Raw genomic sequence first — 14,386 nt, forward strand, 5'->3', positions numbered from 1 at the left:
CCCTGAGCTTCCAAGGCTGACCAAATTTTTCACACAGCATCCCAGTAGGGTAGCTGAACATGTTCTATTCCCATTTGTTCTCACACATCAGTACCATAAATCTGGCCCAGGGCAATGAGAGAAGTGGGATTTCTCACAGCTGACTGGGGAATTAATTTTGTGTACTCATATCTTTGGGATTTTTTATTTTTTTTTTTTTTCACAGGGTAGGTTGAAGTTAGTGTTACATAATTGAAGTGGTGAAGCACTGTAACAATAAATACAATGGGATTAATGGAATTAATCAGACTTTTCTATTTTCAGGGCACAGTTGGTGTTGTATTTATTACAGGAGGTACATAGCTAATCCTTGAACAATGAGGAAAAACTAAATATCAAGTGACTGCTCATTACCAGTGTATTATCCATTGTCTGTCTTGAATAGAAAGTGTCTTGGAAAAAAATATGTCCTCTTTTGTAATAAAGAGGTCTGTAACAAAGCTTAGGTACAATGAGAAGATCTCAAGCTGAACAGATTTCCATTTCTTCAGCTTTTTTTTTTTTTAACGATGTTCTTCACTTTTTTAGCGTACAATTTTCTGTGACACCGCAAAGTAAGGGTAGTTATGGATTTAAAGTCAGAAGGGATCACTGGAGGTGAACTAGTCCAGCTAGTTCACTCACACCAGCTTAAAGCAAGGCCAACAAGAGTTGTTCAGGCCTTGTTAAGTTCTGGTGAAGGTGAAATATCTTTTCCTGAATTCCAGAGTTGCAATACTACTGTTTGTCTTGTTCAATTATCTTGAAGTTTCTAACTCCCTAAATTCATGGTTGCAGACAAATAGAGGCATTCAAGTGGAGTCCGTTTATGTTGTGTTGCATTTGAGTGGTTTTATAGTTCTTTAGTTGTTCTTTAATATGATCAAAATGTGATAGGAACTATTTTTGTCCTTCCTCTTCCACATTTACTTGATGCTTGCACCTTGTGTTTTCAGGCTTGAGCAACGATTTTTTTTCATAATTTGGGGGGGAAAGGTGGTACTGGCACAATGTTAATATGCCATCTCTTTCCAAACACTGCAATAGGTATCCTGTATCAAAAAGGTTGGGAAGGGACATTGATGTACCCAGCAAATTGTTGTGTGTTCAGCTGCATGCAGGTAAAGCAAGTGGCATACCTGTCATTATGCAGACAATTCTGATCTGGACAATAAGGAAGCAACTGCTGGTCACCAGGCTTCTGTGAACAGATTAGTTTGGGCAGTGCTGCTCTGGTTGTTGGATCTGACTGATCTTTTTGCAAAAACCCAAAGTACTGAATATTTTCAAGTTAGGCCTAAAAGCAAAATCTGTGTTCTGTGAGGAGATAGTGAGCTCTTTTAAGCAGTTAAGTCCCATGACAGGCTTATGAAGATATAACTGGTTCTGATCGGCACTCACTGGAGCACTGACATGCTCTACCTGCATTAAAATGGCTCTTAGAGAGGCAAAGGAATCATCCATCTCCATAAATAGTGAACAACTCTCTTCTAAGCTTGTCTTTGCTGCTGAAGAGCCTGATAACCAGTACAAGGAAAAGGAAGAGAACTTGCAATTCAAGTGACAATACATTTTGGAAGTGGGTTTTAATCTATGAAGCTATCAACAATGAGTAAACTCATCTTGTTTTGCTTAACACGTTGTTATGCCTTGTTTCAATCTGTGATGCGCATACACTCAGCTCTTAGAACCAACAGATGAACTGAAAAAGGGTATTTGTAATGTAGTTTATAGTAGATTGTTATTGTATCTGTGCATGAGGGGAAGATGTAGATTATTTGCTGCCCAGTCATCTAACACTAATTTCACATGCATTTGTTTGACTTTACTGAGGGCATGTTCTGGCAGGTATGTACACACCTGGAAGGAAAGAAGTGTGGATTCATATTCACTCTGCCATTGAGTCAGCTTTTCACAAATTGTTTCCTTTCTGTGTGCCTGCGTTTTTGATGTCTGTTTTGGTAATATCTGCTGAGATGTCTAGATGAAGCCCCTTAAGTGAGGGTGAAGTGTATCAATTATTTCTACTGATGTACAGTATTTATTTGGAATACAGGTCATAAAGTGCTTTAGTGGAACTGCAGCTTTGTAGGCAATTGTAGAAGTTACCTGTATATGATCCCCCCTGTTTCTATAGCTAATTAAATTTTAGGGTTACTTGCTACATGTTGTTGGCTGATATATAGTGTGGAAAGTAAACACAAAAACAACAACTAAAAAACCCCAATCAAAACAAACAAAAAAACCCCAGTGTCAGCTGTAGTTACACTCAGATTAGAAAATGTATCCAGTAATTGCCAATACTTTCTACAAATACTTCTTCCCAGGGCCCAAGGCAACAGTGGAAGCTGGTTATTTTTGTCTGCTGTTCTGTAGCTTGTGACCAACTATAATAGCACTCAGAAAATGAGGTGCAGTAAGTGGCTGAAGCATTGAGAAGTGTTGCTCCTGACCTGTCTGGAGATTTTGGCATAGGACAGCAATTTTAGCCATATTTTCCAGGAAGCTCAGGGGCTGATTTTATAACTACGGAGTTATAAAATCCTGCTTCTAACTCTGAGTGTTGAGTACGAGTCAGAATGTGAATTCCGAAAGCTTTTGCTTCTCAGCTTCCCCATCTGCGACAATAGTTCCTCACTTGTATATCTGTCTTGCTTAGCTCAGATGGCGTTCATGAATGCTGGAGGGCAGCATTCATCTTTCGTTTTGTCTTTAAAAACAAAGTCAAGGAACAAATTCCCAGGCTCACCGTAAAGACAACCAGAGCTGGAAGTTTGTGGACTTGCACCCTTAGCAAGTTTGCAGATGACACTAAGCTGGGTGGAAGTGTTGATCTGCTGGAGGGTAGGGAGGCTCTGCAGAGGGATCTGGACACGCTGGACCACTGGGCTGAGTCCAATGGGATGAGGTTTAACAAGGCCAAGTGCCGGGTCCTGCACTTGGGGCACAACAACCCTGTGCAGTGCTATAGACTAGGAGAAGTCTGGCTAGAAAGCTGCCTGGAGGAGAGGGACCTGGGGGTGTTGGTTGACAGCCGACTGAATATGAGCCAGCAGTGTGCCCAGGTGGCCAAGAAGGCCAATGGCATCTTGGCTTGTGTCAGAAACGGCATGACCAGGGAGGTTATTCTCCCTCTGTATTCTGCACTGGTGAGACCGCTCCTCGAATCCTGTGTTCAGTTCTGGGCCCCTCACCACAAGAAGGATGTTGAGAGTCTGGAGCGAGTCCAGAGAAGAGCAACAAAGCTGGTGAAGGGGCTGGAGAACAGGCCTTATGAGGAGCGGCTGAGAGAGCTGGGGTTGTTTAGCCTGGAGAAGAGGAGGCTGAGGGATGACCTCATTGCTCTCTACAACTACCTGAAAGGACGTTGTAGAGAGGAGGGTGCTGGCCTCTTCTTCCAAGTGACAGGGGACAGGACAAGAGGGAATGGCCTCAAGCTCCGCCAGGGGAGATTTAGGCTGGACATTAGAAAAAATTTTTCACAGAAAGGGTCATTGGGCACTGGATCAGGCTGCCCAGGGAGGTGGTTGATTCACCTTCCCTGGAGGTGTTTAAGGCACGAGTGGACAAGGTGCTAAGGGGCACGATTTAGTGTTTGATAGAAATGGTTGGACTCGATGATCCGGTGGGTCTCTTCCATCCTGGTTATTCTATGATTCTATGATTCAAAAGTCTTATGAAGTGTTGAGGAAAGGATAGTCTCCCATTATGTGTGAATAGTCTTTAGCTGCCAGCCTCAAGGAGGGCTACCAAATATTCCCTTTAAATCCCCATATAAGATTGAATCTCGTGCTTCCAAAACAGTTGTGGTTTCTTTTTTTCTTCCCATAACTGCAGTGTTTATCTGGCATTGTGTGGGATATTAAGCACTAATAATATCATTCATTCTAGATAAGTTCTTCATTTATCTTAAATGCTGCTTATCTGAATTTAGGAACTAATAAAATGTACTTCATCAGTGTATACAGAGAATTTTCTTCAGATGAAGCTTGCTTGTTTGTTCTCCTGCTGTGATGTGCGTAGGAAGATGAGGATGTTCTGAATAACAGGCGTGCACATTTAGATTACTCTCCAGAAGTGGTTGTGAGTCTTGAGTCCATGCTCATCTGAAGGATGAACTTCCCATAAGGAGGAAATCACATTGTTTGTAACTGGGTCTAATAGTGCAAGGCTAATGGTGAAGGAATAGATATGTTTTGCCTGATAAAAAACTGTTTCATCTTCGTATCCCCTTATGTTGGGAAAAATGTCTAGCATTCCAGAGCCATTGTTCTGCAAAGGAAAACTTGCAGGATTTTTAGAAGGAAGAATACATGCGAGAATTTGTAGAGGGCAGTCCAAAGTACCTTTTCATGGGTGTCTTAACACATGTGGAATCACTTCTGTTATCAAAGATGGCTCATAATGCCATTTGTCACAAGTTGAAGGATTTTAGTATGTGTTGTCCTCTTCTGTTACCTGGTTGAGTCTGGAAATATATATTTCCATAATCTACTCAATTTTCCTGGATAATTCTGTGTGCTATCAGTAGCCTGTCTAGCAGGAGAAATCAATTTCACTCCTTTAACCAAAGAAAGCATATGCTTGTTTATATTCTTTCTTCTGGAAGTCCTAGTGATATTAATAGACCTGGCAAATAAATAAATGAAATGGGTAACTAATACTTTTTTCTTTCATTTTGTAGCTGGTGCCACATATATATTTGGGAAGAGTGGAGGTCTCATCCTGTACACCTGGCCAGCTAATGACAGACCAAGCACAAGAACAGACCGTCTTGCTGTGGGCTTCAGCACAACAGTGAAGGATGGCATTCTGGTTCGGATCGACAGTGCCCCGGGGCTTGGTGATTTTCTGCAGTTGCACATAGTGAGTATGCATAGGCCCATGTCTATGCCAGACCTGGGTTTCTGTTAACTGAATATGCACTTCAGGAAAATTATTAGTCCAGAATAGCATGTGTTATACTCTGTGCTCTCTGTATCTTCAGCACTTGTCAGATTAACCAATTTAAGTTGTTCTTTAGTATTTTGTGGAATTACTGAGTGGATGCACAGGGAACCAAAGCTTGGCACTGGAAGAAGGAGGGGTAAGGGACAAACAAACAAGAAAAGCCTTATGAGATTCAATAGCAGTAGAATTTATTAGAAAGTTTTAGAAATATTTTGCGGCAGTGTTAATCTATTGTGGCATATCCTCAATCCTAAATACAGCTAAAATCATGGTGCAGTGTATTATTGGAAATGGAGTGATAGGGCTGGTTTTCTTCCTCACTGAGAAAGTTAAGAGAGAACTCAACAGATCCTGAAGCTGATATAACCAATGCTTGCTTTAGTGGGATAGTTCAAAAGAAAAAGAACTTGATGTCATTAGTGTGGCATGGCTTTGCAAGAAAACAGACTTTGGTTTTTTTGTGAGAGGAAATATAGGGAAACTTGAGTGAATTTGGCTTTCAGAAGACTTGAATTGTTTGAGAAAATGAGAACACTAGAACTAGAAACTTTTGGAGTTTGTTATTTTATGTGATGCTTTGGGAGGAGGACAGTTTTGTTTGCTTTGTTCTCCTTTGCAAAAAAAAGTAGCCAAGATGCTTAGAGGTAGAAACTGGTCATGTTATCCAATGCTCAGATTATTTCCAATGTTTTATGCATTAATTCATAGCAGAAGGGGAATGGATCATTTGTAGATTTTGAATAAGCTGGGGAGTTGTTGACATTTCATGGAAACCTGAAGATGTAAGTAAACGGGAAGAATGCCAAGGGCCAAAACAGACCTAATGTGATTGAGGGTCTTAATCTGCTGATGGAATTTGTCACGTTCAGAATCATTTGAAGCAGTGGATATGTTGCAGGGTGGTTCTGAAACAAGGGTCAGTGCTAGTGCTCATTACTAGCATTCTAAGTGGTTTTATTTTGAAGTTTATTGTAAAATTCAGATCTGTTGGTATGGGTTAAAATATGGCCTCAACTGTTTAGACTGTCACCAGTTATGGTTTCTCTCTCTTTGAGATATATACAAATATTTATTTTGTGTTTTGTACTGGAATGAAAGTAAGAAATCTTGGCAATTTTTAAAGAAAAACACTTTGTTGTATTCTTAGAAAAAACCCAAACCAAACCAAAAAAAAACAAAAACCCTAAAGAATTCCAGAAGACAACTTGGTAGAAGTGAACAATGTGAAGCCTAATGGCTTGGAATTCTGTAACTAACATTGAGTAAAGGTGGTTGGCTATGTTTAAGCAAGAGAATGTTTATTCTTAAGATACTGTGCAGCATGTGTGAAATGCTAACAATTAACTGCAGAACAGTATGCCTGCCATGTGATGAGAGGTGTGGAGATACTTATTTGTTCAGTCTTAAAAAAAGAAGTCTAAGATGGGATCTTGTTGCTCTTGGCTGCCTAATGGGATGGTACAGAGAAAATGGAAGTGAGGCTCTTTGTGTGGAAGGAAGAGAGAAAATGGACACAAGAATCAAAATGGAAATTTTAATCCTGTATTGTGATAAGAACTTGCACAGTGAGTCTTCTCAACATTAATGATGAAGGAACACAGTTTTTTGCTATATGTTGGTCTTCAATATTATCAGCTCTGCCTTTAAAAATGAGTCCAAGTGAACTTTTAATTAATTATATTTTTTTAACACTGTAACCAGTTGTGCTGGATAGATTGAAAGAAATCAAACATAAAGTGCAAGCATTTATTAAAAAAAACCAAAAAAAACCCAAAAACCCATTCATGACCCTTTCTTTTCAGTGAGTTTTGGAAAGGAATGAGAAATTTTCATCTTCCTCCCAATGTATTTTGTTCACGCTACTCTAAATGGCATGATCCTAGTTTCAGATTATTTCAGAGATCTAGTCAAAGCTATTAATTGTGGTTGATATTAATACTGAAAGTTCTGTTGACTCCATCCTGTGTACTTTGGCCAGTTTTAATTTCTGAAGCAGTTCAGTGGTAACAAATATAGAAATAGTTCAGCTTTAATTTCTCATGTTCTTTTGTGGCCAGGATGGATTGGGAGGATTTGCCAGTAATTCATGAGAAGCAAAGGCATGTTGCTGTGCCTTTCTGGATATGATATTACTGTTCATCACATATATCACTGACTCTGCCTACATGTTCAAATAAAGAATATGGTCTGATATGCTTGCTGTTACAGACAATGAAAAAGTTAGAGGAGCTTTTTAAGTCTTACTGAGTTCTTGACTTTATCTCTGTTTTAGGGTTCAAAGTCACAGAAACGAGCTTAGATCAGGATTATTTTTTACATGGGACAAATAAATTTGTAGATCAGAGCTATGAAAGCTGATTAAATTCACAATAAAAGAAAAATTTAAAAATGCAAATACTTAAACCGTAAAGCAAATTGTAGGAGAAAATGGGTTCTAAAACAGGGAAGGCCGATGTTAATGTAACTTATTTTATGTGTATTTAGCAACTTCACTTTTCCTGTAGCAATTATATTTAATGATAATAATAACAAAAGTGACAGGGATTTTCCTGGATGAATATTGGGAAGGCCTCTTATTCTGGGGCATTTCTGGATATTCCAGTCACAGAGTTTATTTTGGGTGCTGTTTACTGGATTCTGACCTCCTCACACTTCCTTGGGGGTTCTGTTGTTGATAACATGATAAAAGCCACCTGGTGATAATTTTTTTCTAATGTACACAACTAAACTGAAATTTAATCAAAAATTCCAAGTATAGGTTATGGCTTACCAAGATCTGATACTATTTTAAAGATTGTGGAAGTGGCTCGTACTATTTAACAGTTTGCCTGCTTTTTGAAGATCATGTATGTTCTGGAATGTTCATTATAATTTATATTTGTAAAATTGAAAGTAAAGAAAGATACCTTATTAACAAGTTACATATTTGATTGTTTAGTTTATAGTTGTTCTGCTGGATTCATTTTTTAATGATTAGTCAGATTTTGTGGAAATTTATTAAAGAGTCTGTTTTATATGACAGAAAATTACAGCCTCTGAAACTGTTTTCTCTCCTGATTTACAATGAGGTACATACTGGCAGCCCTGTGAAAATGGATTGTGTACTATCCAGATCAATGCTGAATATGAAGCATGAGGTGATTGTGTGAACAGACTGTATCATGTGGGATGAGAGTGTTGTTAAAGCATCAAATCCCTCCTTTTGAGATTTTTTTTTTCTTTTTCCTGTGACAATTAATTCAGAGTACCAAGTCCATATCTGTACCAGAGAACTGCCTTCCACAATGGATACCTAAAACACGGCATGTGTGAGTTGTGGTTGACTGTTTCTATATGTTCATTCATCTTACACTACTACATCTATCTTATGACTTAAAACATGCAAAAACCTTCATAGATATCAAATGGGAAGAGGAAGACAAATGTAGGTGTTGACAGTTATCATTCTTTTGATAACTATGGAGAGAGAAATTGCCCATTTGCATGCAGTGCTATTTTATTCTGCAGTCTTTCATTTTGATATGTATTGTAAACTACCACCTCACCTCTGGCTGTTCAGAATGGTGGTGTGAGGCTGGTCTAGTTTCTGAATTACTTGTAAAAAGTAAACTCTGAGTTTGGGCAAAAATGATAGTGATTTTGGGAGAAGTTTTGCTTAAGTAGACCCAAGCAAATGAGGATCCATCTCTTAGCAGCATGCTGCAACTGAAGGCTGCGTGAGTAGAACATTCTAATTCCTAAGCAATAAGTAAAAGAAAATGTAAGTTTTCCATGAGTTAGAGATGCCACAGCTAAATAAGAATGAGTATAAATGGATGAAAATGTATGTGTAGGTTTGGCCAAATTTGTTGAGTTGATTTGTGATTTCCAATGTCTGTGTTATGGATTTTATGATTGTAGAGACTATTATGGCTCCTCTGTAGAAAGTCTTCTTGGAGACTCCCTCGAAAATGGCAGTACCACGTTATCTAAGCAGATATAGAAGAAGCAGAAGAATTGGAATCAGGAGAAAGATAACCAGGTTATGATGAAGGATGAACAATATACTGAATACCTTAAGGGTTAGACAGAGATAATAAAATCATAGAATAGTTTGGGTTGGAAGGGACATTAAAGATCATCTAGTTCCAAACCCCCTGCCATGCGCAGGGACACATCCCACTAGACCAGGCTGCCCAAGGTCCCATCCAACCTGGCCTTGCACACCTCCAGGGATGGGGCATCTACAACTTCCCTTGGCAATCTGTTACAGTGTCTCATGGTGAAGAAATTCTTCCTTATGTCTAGTCTAAATCTGCCCCTGTCCAGTTTATACCCGCTCCCCCTTGTCCTGTCGCCACAAGCCTTTATGAATGATACCTCTCCAGCTTTCCTGTAGCCCCTTTCATGTACTGGAAGTTCGCTATAAGATCTCCTTGGAGCCTTCTCTTCTCCAGGCTAAACAAGCCCAACTCTCAGCCTGTCTTTGTATGGGAGGTGCTCCAGCGTTCCCATGGTAAATGGAGAAAAAATGTATTACCAGTTTCATTTACTTTTATATAACCACAGTTGCTGTAATACAAAATGTTTCGGCCTTTCTTAGGCCAAATTCAAAGCGAGCATTAAAAGAGTGAGAATTTTTTATATTGAAGAAAGTAGAAATAAGATTTCCTTAAAATTAGCCTGTTTTATTTTGCAGGCAGTATATCGACAGAGGCTATAAAGCATTAAAAAAGTGGGTGATTTGTTTCCATTCTCTATCTTGTGTTGGGATTTATTTTTTTTAGCTGCTTTTACTGTCCTCATGATTATAGGTTTCTCTTAAAGTGCATATTTCACTCTTAGGCCTGTTTGGTTTTTTTTTCCTTGAATAGAACTCTTATTTGTATAACTAACCTGAAACTCATTTCACTCCACAGTATCTTGATCTTGTTTCATTAATGTTCATTCAGAATAGTGATATTATTCTTGCCTTTTAAGCCCTTAAACCAATGTAGATTAAATCTTTTAAGTTTTATATGTTTCTTGGAGTATACCAGAAGTGGTTAAGCATCTGTCCTATAAGCTGTTGTTAGTTTTCCAAACTGTTTCATGTCCATTAGGTCTCATTTCATTTAAGAAACAGTAAAGAATTGTGTGCATTTCTCCTAATTACATTAATACAAATTATAAGCCCCTAAACATCAATATGGGACATCTATTCTGGGAAATGTGTTTTATACTGAAGTATGCCAGTAGATCACCAGAAGTGAGGCACAGGCTTCTTTTCTGAAGCAAGAAATTGTTTACTGACTGGCTGGGTGTAGGAAACATCTTGTGTGACACAGCTGAGGAAGTAAACTGGTAATGAACAAGAGTGGTTAGACTACTGGTCAAGGGAGGGAGTGAGAATGTGCTTACAAGCAAAAGATGATAATGTCAGGATCCTTAGACTGTCTAAGGACGTTTTTCACCAAGACAAAAATCTAGCAACCTACCTGAGGGAGTACTCTGCAGGTCTTCTGTAATTACCAATGTAAAAACTATCTAAACGTAGCTTTTTGACAGGGGTAAATTCTCTGGCATTGGCTTCTGAATATACTGTCTTCAATAGGTGCAGCCTGAGGATTAACATAGGCATAAAACATGTCACAGGAGGTTTAGTTTGGATATTAGAAGAAATTTCTTTACTGAAAGACTGGTGAAGTGTTAGAAGAGGTTGCCCAGGGAAGTGGTGGAGTCTCCATGCCTGGAGGTGTTCAAAAAGTGTGTATTCATGGTGCTTCAGAACATGGTTTAGTAGGCATAGTGGTGTTGGGCAGATGTTTGGACTTCATGATCTAGGAGGTCTTTTCCAACCTTAAAGATTCTATGAAGTCTTGAAACAATGACTGCTAACCTTCCAAGGTGGCGAATGAATTGAATGAGAGAGTGGGAGAAAGTCTGATTTAATCTTAGTGTATGAAAATTCAGCAGAGTCTCTTTTTGATTTCTTCATATATATATATATTATAAGCATTTGTAGCTGTGTGCTGTCAGTTCTTGAAGCTATGACTAAATAGTTATGGATGCCTCTAACCTAACTCGGGTTGCATGTTATTTAAAGTAAGTGGAGATTGGAAAGATAGTCTTCATTTAAGGTGTGACATACATACACATATACTGCAGTACCTTAAAAATTATCCTGCCTCCCCAGCAGAACCACTGTGGCATGCAATGGAGTAGTTTCTGTCTACCTGTGTGGGACAGATAGTGCTGGAACCACAAGGACTGAGGTGGTAATACTGTCTCCATGCAACAATGGGTAATTTAGCTCTGTACTTGGTAGAGAGTCTATTGCATTTCAAACAGGATCTGAAGATCTCACAGAGCATGTCAGAAGTGTTTACTTCCTTTCTATAATTATTTATATTAACAATGTAAGTTTTAAGTCACATCTTCCTTTTTGTTTTGAACAGCAGTCATCTTGAGCTGAGGCTTTGCATCTTAATTGTACTCCATTTCTTTATGTTGATCACAAGAAGCCTAAATCTGCCCCTTTCCAGTTCATACCCATTCCCTCTTCTCCTATCACCACAAGCCTTTATGAATAGTACCTCCCTAGCTTTCCTGTAGGCCCCTTTCAGGTACTGGAAGGCTATAAGTTCTCCTTAGAGCCTTCTTTCTCCCAGGCCGAACAAGCCCAACTCTCTCAGCCTGTCCTCACAGAGAAGGTGCTCCAGACCTCAGATGGTCTTTGCAGCTCTTCTCTGGACCCATTCCAACAGTTCCATATCTTTCTTATGTTGAGGATTCCAGAACAGGACACAGTACTACAGATGAGGCCTCACAAGAGAGGAATATAGGGGCAGAATCACCTCCTTCGACCTGCTGACCGTGCTTCTTTTGATGCAGCCCAGGGTACGGTTGACCTTCTGGGCTGTGAGTGCACACTGCCAGCTCATGTCAAGCTTGTCATCTTGCACCCCAAGTCCTCCTCTGCATGGCAGCTCTCCATCACATCATCCCTCATTGTGTAATGAAAACGCAGGTGTAGGACCTGCAGTTAGCTCATGGGGTTCTCACAGGCCCACTTCTCCAGCCTGTCCAGGTCCCTCTGGATGACATCCTATCCCCTGGATGTGGCAACTGCACCTCTCGGCTTGGTGTCATCTGCAGACTTGCTGAGGGTGCTCTCAATCTTGCTGTCAATATCATTGATGAAGATATTAAACAGCACCGGTCCCAGTACGGACCCCTGAGGGACACCACTTGTCATGGATCTCCATCTGGAGTTTGAGCCATCAACCAACACACTCTGAATACAACCATCCAACCAGTTTTTTATCCACTATACCATCCACCCGTAAAATTCATATCTCTCCAATTTAGAGAGAAGGATGTTGTTGGGGATAGTGTCAAAAGCTTTACAAAAATCCAGATAGATCACATCCGTCAGTTTACCCGTGTCCACTGCTGTGGTTACCCCATTGTAGAAAGCCACTAAGTTGGTCAAGCAGGACTTGGCCCTGGTGAAGCCATGCTGGCTGCCATTAATCACCTCTATGTCCTCCATGTGCTTTAGCGAAGCTTCTAGGAGGATCTGTTCCATGATCTTCCCAGGCGCAGAGGTGAGGCTGACAGGTCAGTAGTTCCCAGGGTCGTCTTTTCTACCCTTCTTAAAAATGCACACAATGTTCTTGCAGTCACCAGGGACTTCTCCTGATTGCCATGACTTTTCAAATATCATGGAGAGTGACTTGGCAACCACATCTGCCGGTTCCCTCAGGACTCTCATCTCATACATTGCCTTTGCTGATTTAAAGCTTTGCTGTGTCATCAAGGAAGCAGATTTCTGCTAAGACTATCATGATTTGGTATAGTGAACAGAATTAACAGTGCTTTTTTCAGAATGCACATCTGCCCGTTTTAGTGGTGTACATCTTGCAAAGTCAGATCCTACTGCTGTGGTGTAAGTGCAGAAATAAAAAATATGCTCCTAATTTGAAGCAAAAATCTTAATGGGCTTGCTTATAAGAAAGATTCATCCCTGGATGTATAGTCTGTGTTTAAAATATATTCTGCAGCTTGAAACTTGTTTAATTTGTCAAGGTTTGTTTTAAGATTTGTTGTAGTTCTGTGAATTGCTATTAGGTATTAAATGATCAAATCTGAGTATCTCACAGTATCTATCCAAATACTCTTTATGGTAATAAATATTATGTTATTCCTTGTTCTCATACACTGTCTAAACAAATACTGTGTTTTGCTTACTATTTATTTTACTCTTTCCTGTGACTATATTGTTTATGTAGAATATGTCATCTAGGGCTATATTATATATCTGAATTTCACTAAAACTTGAGCAGAATTGCTTTTACTGTTTTGCAGTACTTCTTCGTACTATTTCAGAAGTAATATTTGGAACTTTCACAATTTGTCACAAAGACTTGTCAGTGAGTAAGTGAGGAAATACTGGGATTTTTTTGATGTTGAGAAAATTTAGATTTTTCTTCTTGATGTTTTTCTTTAAATACTAAATACAGGGGAGTGAAGCAGTGTGGGGTGGTTTCTGGCTGGTTCAAAGAAACAAACTCAGACAATCTCCAATAAAGTTCTTTTATTAAAGTAACCAAGACATGAAGGAAAGTGTGAGGTTTTAGTGTTTGTTCTGAAAGAGATTAAAATATTTTGAATTTGCAGACTTTTTGGCAATATCGATATTTGTCCTTTACAAGAAGCACTATATTTACAAGCTTTGCAAGACCAATCCATTTTACTTCTGTATGCTTGGATAAATTGCATTAATAGATTCTAAATTAAATCTGTTTATAATTAAAGCCTGTATCATCTTCTCTATGGTTGCATCAAAAAAATAAAATAAAAGTCTTGATCTTTGTGTTAATGGATAGCAGCAGGGTACAATAATAACTCACTGCACATTGAAACATGCTGAGTACTACTCAAAAGCAATTAAACAAGGGTAATTGTCAGTTAAATTTACCCCAGCTTTGTATCTCATGTGAACTTCTCATCAAAGGTTAACAACTATTTGCTACTACATCAACTACAGTGAAATGAACCGTTTCTCTTTTAAGCCTCTAGGAAGAACATATTAAACAGGAACATATTGAATCTTACTAGAAAAATATAAACTTGATCTAATTCAAACAATGTTAGACATTCATTGCGCTCTGACTTTAATTCTAGGAGATTTCAAAACTCAGTGCAGGGAAAAGATAACTTGATGACTGATATGCAGCTGACTCTGAGATGAAAACCAGCTGTTCTAGAGAACATAAATGACTAGTTCTGCATAGTTTTACATGGAAAATGAAAGGTAATGCTGCCTTTTCCTGTTCTACCAGAGCAATGCAGAGACAATTTTGAAGAACAGTTCACTGAACTGCAGTTTGGCTGAAACTTGAACATCCAAGTACTTGTGAGTTTCACTGACCATAAGTTTTCAAGAAAGAGACAG

General features: G+C 39.0%; 1 protein-coding gene across 32 annotated transcripts in view; it reads left to right on the forward strand.

Annotated features, from left to right (window-relative positions):
* Positions 1 to 14,386, forward strand: part of NRXN3 (neurexin 3) — a 960,997-nt gene that overhangs the window by 704,907 nt on the left and 241,704 nt on the right. For all 32 annotated transcript variants that reach the window (XR_011337550.1, XR_011337551.1, XM_069858542.1 and 29 more), the window contains one exon: positions 4,703 to 4,884. Coding sequence is in view for 30 of the 32 variants with exons in the window: in XM_069858542.1 (XP_069714643.1) it covers positions 4,703 to 4,884 (182 nt within the window). In the remaining 2 variants the exon portion in view is untranslated. The remainder of the gene's footprint in view (positions 1 to 4,702; positions 4,885 to 14,386) is intronic.

The sequence above is a fragment of the Phaenicophaeus curvirostris genome, chromosome 5, assembly GCF_032191515.1.
Source record: "Phaenicophaeus curvirostris isolate KB17595 chromosome 5, BPBGC_Pcur_1.0, whole genome shotgun sequence".
NCBI lineage: Eukaryota > Metazoa > Chordata > Aves > Cuculiformes > Cuculidae > Phaenicophaeus > Phaenicophaeus curvirostris.